Here is an 8,008-nt window from a genome sequence, read left to right as displayed (position 1 = left end):
AAGTTGGGACGGCTGGATGCGGGATGAAGATAGATCAACGTGGATGTGATTCCGAGGGAAGTTGCTTGATCTGCGGCCATGGGATGGACTACGTGGTAGAAGCTCGCGGATATCTGAAACAAACCGAAAGAAGCAGAGATGTGGACGCTGGATTCAAGCTTACGACTGTGATGAAGATGCGTGAAACAGAGGAGCTGAAACATATGTGGAGAAAGCCCACAAAGTTGAGAGGATTTCGGCTGATAGCTAGGAGGTTTGGGATGCGACGTTGACTACGTGATACAGGGGAGAGATTGGATTTAATTGGGAGGAGATCTGTGGATGGAACGAGAGGAAATCTAGTAGTTCGGAAGAACAATGACGTGGATGGGAGTTTGGTCGTGGGGAGCATGGAGTTTGGATCATTTGAGTAGGGGGGAGATGCTGGGAAATAATCTGGAAGGGGCCTTGAATCACGGATGGTTGTTACCTTTGTTTCGGAACAGGGGAAGAGGATGCAAGGGATTCATCCGAATGCTGGGATTTGTTGATAGATGCTGAACGGATGAAGGCGGGATGAGCTGGGGCTTTATTCCGAAGGGAGAGGATGCTGGGATAAGGATGATCAGAACAAAATGAGAGCTGGAGTTGGTTGGGAGATGGGATAAAGATGAACTCGATGTGGAAGACGACACGGACGCGAGGGGAAGTTTAAATATGAGCGTGGGAAGGATGACGTGGATGCAAGATGAATGGCTGAGATGGCTTGCAACTGGAATTGTGGTAGTGTAGCTTGGATAAGGTACGGAGCACGGGAGAAGACAAGTGAACCTTGGGGTGGCCATGTGTTGAAAAGGAAAATTGGGATTGACTCTAATTGGTTAGAAAGATCCGATTCATGGGGTGCATGCGATTTGGGTTCAGGGGTCATCCCAGATGAATTTGATTCGACCTGCATACATTAGACTCAATCAGTAAATAAATAAGTAAAACTTGAATTACCTTTAATAATTTATTAAAATGCAATGATGAAGGTGACACATTTTTTTAAGTTAAATTCACAAAATATATGAATTAAAATAATGATAAGTGCTATGAATAAGATATTAGTTTATGCATTATTAAGCACTTATCAGGCATCACTTCGGAGAAGAGGAAGGGCCGGCCTTCCACTACTACTGCTCCGAGATGGGAACCCTGACTCGGCCGGAGGGCCGGAGAAGTTCCACCCTGGTCGCCGACAAAAAGGAAGGGGAGAAGGCGATTAGGATTTTGGCGGAGACAACGAAGAAAGAAAGAAAGAGAGAGAGAGAGAAGGAGAGGGAGTGACCGAGAGAGAGGAGGCCGTAGATCTGGCCAGAGGAGAAGAAGAGGGCCGGAGGACCGGCCGAAGGCATGGGCTTCGGTGGAGATGAAGGAGAAAAGAGAGGAGAGAGAGGAGAGCGGGAGATGAAGAGGCGGAAGCCTCTGAAAGGAGGGAGAAAAACCCTGATAACGGGTTCACAGGTCGGATCCGAATCCGAACCCGCAACCCGTTAAGCCCAAAAGAAAGAAAAAGGGAAAGAAAAAAAAAGAAAAAAAAAAAATCTTGAGAACGGGTTTACGGGTCGAATCCAGATCCGAACCCGCAATCGTTAGACCTAAAAGCCAAATTGGGTTAAGTGAACCCAAATAAACCAAGCCCAATCTGTTTGGGCGAACCCAAATAATGAATTAGATAAAATCTGAACCCAATTGAGACTAATTTAAGCCCAGTCCGAACCCAATTAAGTATGTGGATCTTATCAGACCCAATTGGATATAAATCAAGCCCAATTTAATTGATTTGAGGCCAAGTTGACCTCAGGCTGACCCTGGCTCAGGCCCAAAGGGGCCACATTGACCCTAAACCCAAAATTTGACCCAATTAAACTTGGGATTAAGCCTATTGACCAATTAGAAGGCCAATTAACCCATATAGACCCAATCAAGGCTCCAATACAGATGCATTAGACTTGGGCTAAACTTCGGGTAGGATCCAAACAAGTAAAAAGAAATAACATGCTTGTTATGGTATGATTTTAGGTGACTCAGGATCCGTCACCAGGATGCGAGAGACCTGGAAAAAAGCGAATCACGGTAAGTAACCTATCCTAATCTTCTATGGATCACGCATGTAATTAACCCGTCATAATCTTATTATAGATTATGTGCCCTAAATTATGAATTATGAATCATGAATACAAGTGGCATGTTTTTGTCACACAAGTTATGATTATGTATGCATTATGCTTATGCAGATTTTATTATGCCTGCAAGATAATTGGATTACATTATTATGATTGTCATTAGTATAAATTGTGGTATAAGTGTAAAAAATGATAATGAATTGCATCTATCTATATGCACTTCTTGCAAGGGGTACCTAAGGGCTCTTAATGCTCCGGGTCGAATGCAACTGAGCCGGCCTTGGCATTGGCCGATAATGACTGAGCCGGCCCCGCCAGTGGCTGACTAAAAACTGAGCAGGCCCCGCCAGTGACCGATAATGAATTCGCCGTAGCATCCATGAGGTACTACCTATAAGAAGTATTGTTTACGGACTCTTAAGAGCTACTGATCGAATGCAACTGAGCCAGCCTTGCCAGTGACCGAGAATGACTGAGCCAGCCCTGCCAGTGGCCGCCTAATAATTGAGCTGGCCCTGCCAGTGTCGATAATGACTTCACAGTAGCATATGAGGGTATGACCACGGCATGCCGGAGGCACGGTTTTTAGATGTGCATGTTATAAAAATTCTTGTTGATATAGGATACTGATTATTTACTTAGCATGTATATTTTATCATGATGATTTATTAGATAGTATACATGTTAGCTTCTCAAACCTAGCTAAAACATGTTTAGCATTTTTAGTTGATTCGACAAGATTATGTAGGATTACTTACTGAGCTGTGTAGCTCATGCCTGTTCATTTATATTTTTTTCGATCCCCACCAGTGACAGCTGCTAGAAGCATTTTTCTTTTGCAACAGGGCTTCTTTATTTTTGGGATGATATGAATATACTTTTGTGTACATAAACTATGTAGAAGCTCTGTACCTTATATCAACCAGTATGTTGTAATGCACATATTTTGATATATGCATGTTTGACTGCTTTTAACTACCTGTTAACCATGTACGAGGCTGCGTGCTATTATGGGCAGCAGTCAACAATAGCACGACCGTATCACGGATCTGGGTTCGGGGCGTGACATCTCGTGGTATCAGAGCTCTAGGTTTAACAAGATCATAAATGTAAAAATTTGGACTAATGGGTGGTTAAGAATGTTATAACTTATCAGGATATATTGATCTTACCCTAAATTTTGGCTGTAGTAACCATTGTAAGAAATGGAAGACGATAGGAGGGCACCATCCCCAGATCCTAACTACCACTCAGATTCCCCGGATACGCCACGCTCTGCGGCAGGCAACACAGATCTAGCTGGAGTATACCAGCTGATGACGCAGTTACTCCAGCAGCAGCAGGAGATGCAGCTGGCCACCATACAACCAACCAACTCCTATTATGAAAATTTTAGACGATTGAACCCACCAGTATTTGACGAAGGATCGGACCCGATAGCAGCTGAGACGTGGGTTCGGAAAATGGAGAAGATGTTCCAAGTGCTTCAGTTTTTTGAAGAAACAAAGGTCCGATTAGCCATTCCCCAGCTAAAAGGAAGTGCTGAATTTTGGTGGACAACCATGGAACCAGCATACCCCGCCAGTAGGATAACTTGGATGGACTTTACGAGGTTGTTCTACACCCAGTATTTTTTGGACTCAGTTAACTAGATGAAACAAGATGAATTTTTGGCACTGACACAGCCCGATCAGATGTCCGTCTTAGAGTATGCCAACAAATTCAACGAGCTGGGTCGATTCTGCCCCCAGTTCATGGACAATGAAAGAACTAAGGGAAACTGATTTGAGCAGGGGCTGAGGTACAGGATCAGCTCCTGAATATCTTCTCACCTATTCACCTGCTATAGAGACGTGCTGGACCGGGCTTTGAAGGTTGAGGCCGACTTGATGAGGCCTGATAGAGAAAGAAATGATCTGATGAAGGCCAGGCCAGCAAGAGGGCAGAGCAGTAGGCCCAGAGGCATCAAGGGCCCCATAATTATGAAAAGACAGAATTGAGGTTGCCCTAGCTACGGCAAGCATCACGGTGGGCCTTGTCTGAAAAAAATTGGGGCCTGTTTTACTTGCGGGCAAATTGGACATATAGCACGGGGCTGCCCAAGGAGAGCACCCAGACCTTCCACCCCCGAGGGCCAGAGGCCAAGGAACAACCCTCGAGGGTTTGCGCTGACTCGCCAGGATGCCAGTGCGAGCGACCAAGTGGTGACAGGTACACTGCCAGTCAATTCGATTGATGCCTCTATTCTGTTTGATTCTGGTTCCATACATTCCTTCGTGTCAGTTAGTTTTTTCAAACAGTTACATTGCACATATGAGAAAATAGAACCATTTCATGTTGCCACGCCCCTCCAAGAAACAGTAATGTTGACACTAAATACAAGAACTGTATAATTCAGTTGGAAGAAAAAGAATTAGAAGTAAATCTTCTACAGCTTGACATGCATGATTTTGACATCCTTTTGGGAATGGACTGGATGTTCCAGTACCACGCCCATATTGACGTTACCATAAAAAAGTGGTATTTCGAATGCCAGGAGAACCAGAGTTCTTCTTCCTGAATGACGATACACCCCCTCAATGTAAGTCGACACTGCATTTCATTTCTGCCTTGCGAGCCGCCAGGGCACTAAGAAAGGGTTGTACGGCTTATCTGGCATGGGTAGTGGATACTTAAAAGGAGATTAAACTAGAAGATATTACGGTAGTCAGAGAATATCCGAATGTTTTTTCTGAGAAATTACCGGGATTACCCCCTGATCGGAAAGTCGAATTCACTATTGACCTCGCACCAAGAGCAGGACCTATTTCCAAAGCTCCTTATCAAATGGCCCCTGCTGAGCTAAGAGAATAAAAGACACAACTACAAGAACTTTTAGATAAAAAGTTTATCCAACCTAGTGTGTCTCCATGAAGAGCTCCAATACTGTTTGTAAAAAAGAAGGATGGGATCATGCAGCTGTGCATCGATTACCAAGAATTGAACAAGATAACAATAAAGAACAAATATCCTCTATCTCGGATCGATGACCTGTTTGACCAACTGCAAGGCACCCAAGTCTTCTCCAAGATAGATTTGCTGTCCGGTTACCATCAGTTAAAAATCAAGGTTGATGACGTGCCAAAGACTGCATTTCGAACCAGATATGGGCATTATGAATTTCTGGTTATGCCTTTTGGACTAACCAATGCTCCGGCTACTTTTATGGACTTAATGAATAGAGTCTTCAAGCAGAATTTAGATCAGTTCGTGATAGTCTTCATTGATGATATACTGATTTACTCAAGGAGCAGGGAAGAGCATGAGGTTCATTTGAGAATGGTACTTCAGACCCTTCAGAAGAAAAGGTTATATGCCAAGCTGAACAAATGCGAGTTCTGGTTGAGCATCGTGGCATTCCTCGGTCATGTGATCTCCGAGGATAGAGTGTCGGTGGATCGCAAGAAGATAGAAGCAGTGGTAGATTGGCCTCGTCCCACCAATGTCAAAGAAATTAGAAGCTTTTTGGGACTGGCCGGGTATTACCGACGGTTTGTGGAAGGATTCTCCAAGACAGTCACTCCTTTGATCCGTTTGACCAAAAAATGAGCCAAGTTTTTTTGGGACGGCAATTGTGAGAAAAGCTTCCAGGAGTTAAAACAGAGGTTAGTATCTGCTCCAATTTTAACTCTACCATTCATAAATAAGGAATTTACTATTTATAGTGATGCTTCCAAAATCAGACTAGGCTGTGTATTAATACAAAATGGCAAGGTAGTAGCCTATGCCTCTAGACAGTTAAAATTCTATGAGCAAAATTATCCAACCCACGACCTGGCGTTGGCTGCAGTGGTCTTTGCCATGAAGATCTGGAGGCACTACCTATATGGAGAGCATTGTGAGGTATGCACTGACGATAAGAGTTTAAAACATAAATTTACCCAGAAAGAATTGAATATGCGGTAAGAAGATGGTTGGAAATTCTGAAGGACTATGATTTGAGTATTAAATACCATCCAGGCAAAGCCAACGTGGTGGCTGATGCTCTGAGTAGAAAGTCAGCGGTAAGTTCAGCTGCACTACTCACCGCCCAGCCGCAGATTCAGAAGGATCTTGATAAGCTGCAGGTTGAAGTAGTTGCACAAACTACAAGGAGTCTATTGGCCACTCTCAGAATCCAACCAATATTGATCGACAGAATAAAGATCGCCCAGCAGTCTGATGTACACACAAGTCAACTCAGGGATGAAGTAAAGAAAGGGTTACGACCCGAACTCCAGATTCACTCAGATGGTACCTTGAGGTTCGGTCATCGATTATATGTTCCAGCTGATGCTGAATTGAAAAAGGAGATCCTAGGAGAAGCCCACCAGTCTCATTTCTCTATCCACCCTGGCAGTACCAAGATGTACAGGAACCTCCGAGAGCATTACTGGTGGAAGGGTATGAAAAGAGAAATAGCTGAATATGTTGCCCGATGCATGACCTGTCAGCTGATAAAAGTAGAACACCAGAGGCCAGCAGGATTACTAGAGCCACTAGAAATTCCAGAATGGAAATGGAAGCATATTACTATGGACTTTGTTATAGGGCTCCCAAGAACAGTAAAAAGAAATGATGCAGTGTGGGTGATTGTTGACCGCCTCACAAAGTAAGCTCACTTCCTACCCTTTAGGGTTGGAACCTCATTGGACAGGCTGGCCCAAATATATATTAATAAAATTGTGTGCCTACATGGAGTGCCAGTGAGCATTGTATCTGATCGCAACCCCCGATTCGGATCCAGATTCTGAGAAAGCTTTCAGAAGGCCATGGGTACCGAATTGAGGCTTAGTACAGCATATCACCCCTAGACCGACGATCAATCAGAACGAACGATCCAGACTCTAGAAGACATGCTGAGAGCTTGTGCCATGGACCTAGGTGGAGGCTGGGACAACTACATACCTCTGGTAGAGTTTGCCTACAACAACAGTTACCATTCCAGCATCCACATGGCACCGTATGAAGCTCTGTATGAAAGAAAATGCTGATCTCCTCTGCTTGGGATGATGTTGGAGAGCGAAAACTACTGGGTCCTGAATTCGTTCAGAATACTAGAGATAAAGTACTTACGATAACCCAAAGACTACAGGCCGCTCAGGACCGACAGAAACGATGGGCTGACAAAGGAAGGAGGGAATTGAAATTTTTGGAGGGAAACTTTGTCTTCCTAAAAATTTCTCCTTCAAGGGGTGTTACATGATTTGGGCGGCACGACAAGTTGAGTCCCTGCTGTATCGGCCCATTCGAGGTTCTCGCCAAAGTTAGCAGGGTCGCCTACAAGCTGGCCTTACCTCCGTAGTTATCAGGTGTACACGACGTCTTTTACGTCTCCCTCCTATGCAGGTACATCCTAGATCCCAGCCATGTAATACAATATGAACCTCTACAGATAAATGAAGACCTGACCTATGAGGAAGTCCCTTTGCGCATCGTCGATAAGGAGCAGATTCTTCGGAGGCACACCATTCCTTACGTCAAAATCCAGTGGACCAACCACACTGAACGAAAAGCCACCTGGAAACTTGAAGAGAAGATGCGTCAAAGTTACCCCCAACTCTTCGAAAATTGAGGTATGTATAATTTCGAGGACGAAATTTATTTTAAGGGGGGGAGGATGTAATCTCCGAGCCCACTACAAACTGAGCCCAATATTTTAAGGCCCAATTAGGGGGGTTGGGCCCGATTTTACTGTATGGGTAGTACTGATAGGGTGGCAACCGTGAAGGGGTTGCCACCTCATGCTGAGAAGGGAAGTGACAGGGCCACAGCTGGTCGGCAGAGGGATGGCCACCTCACGCCCATGTGGCAAGGCCAGGCGCAGTGGCAGGGGAAGGGGG

At 44.7% G+C, this 8,008-nt stretch overlaps 1 protein-coding gene across 1 annotated transcript; it reads left to right on the top strand.

The window, feature by feature from the left end:
• Positions 1-3,352: 3,352 nt before the first annotated feature.
• On the top strand, positions 3,353-7,740 carry LOC120108263. Its single transcript, XM_039121846.1, has 5 exons — positions 3,353-3,759; positions 5,435-5,677; positions 5,870-6,029; positions 6,116-6,777; positions 7,515-7,740. Exons 1-5 carry the CDS (start codon positions 3,353-3,355, stop codon positions 7,738-7,740), a joined length of 1,698 nt encoding a protein of 565 aa, XP_038977774.1.
• The last annotated feature ends 268 nt before the right edge of the window (positions 7,741-8,008 follow it).

This window comes from Phoenix dactylifera, unplaced genomic scaffold (assembly GCF_009389715.1).
Source record: "Phoenix dactylifera cultivar Barhee BC4 unplaced genomic scaffold, palm_55x_up_171113_PBpolish2nd_filt_p 001243F, whole genome shotgun sequence".
NCBI classification, from domain to species: domain Eukaryota; kingdom Viridiplantae; phylum Streptophyta; class Magnoliopsida; order Arecales; family Arecaceae; genus Phoenix; species Phoenix dactylifera.
The sequence above is the reverse complement of the archived record's forward strand: the minus strand, read 5'-3'. Positions and strand labels throughout refer to the sequence as shown.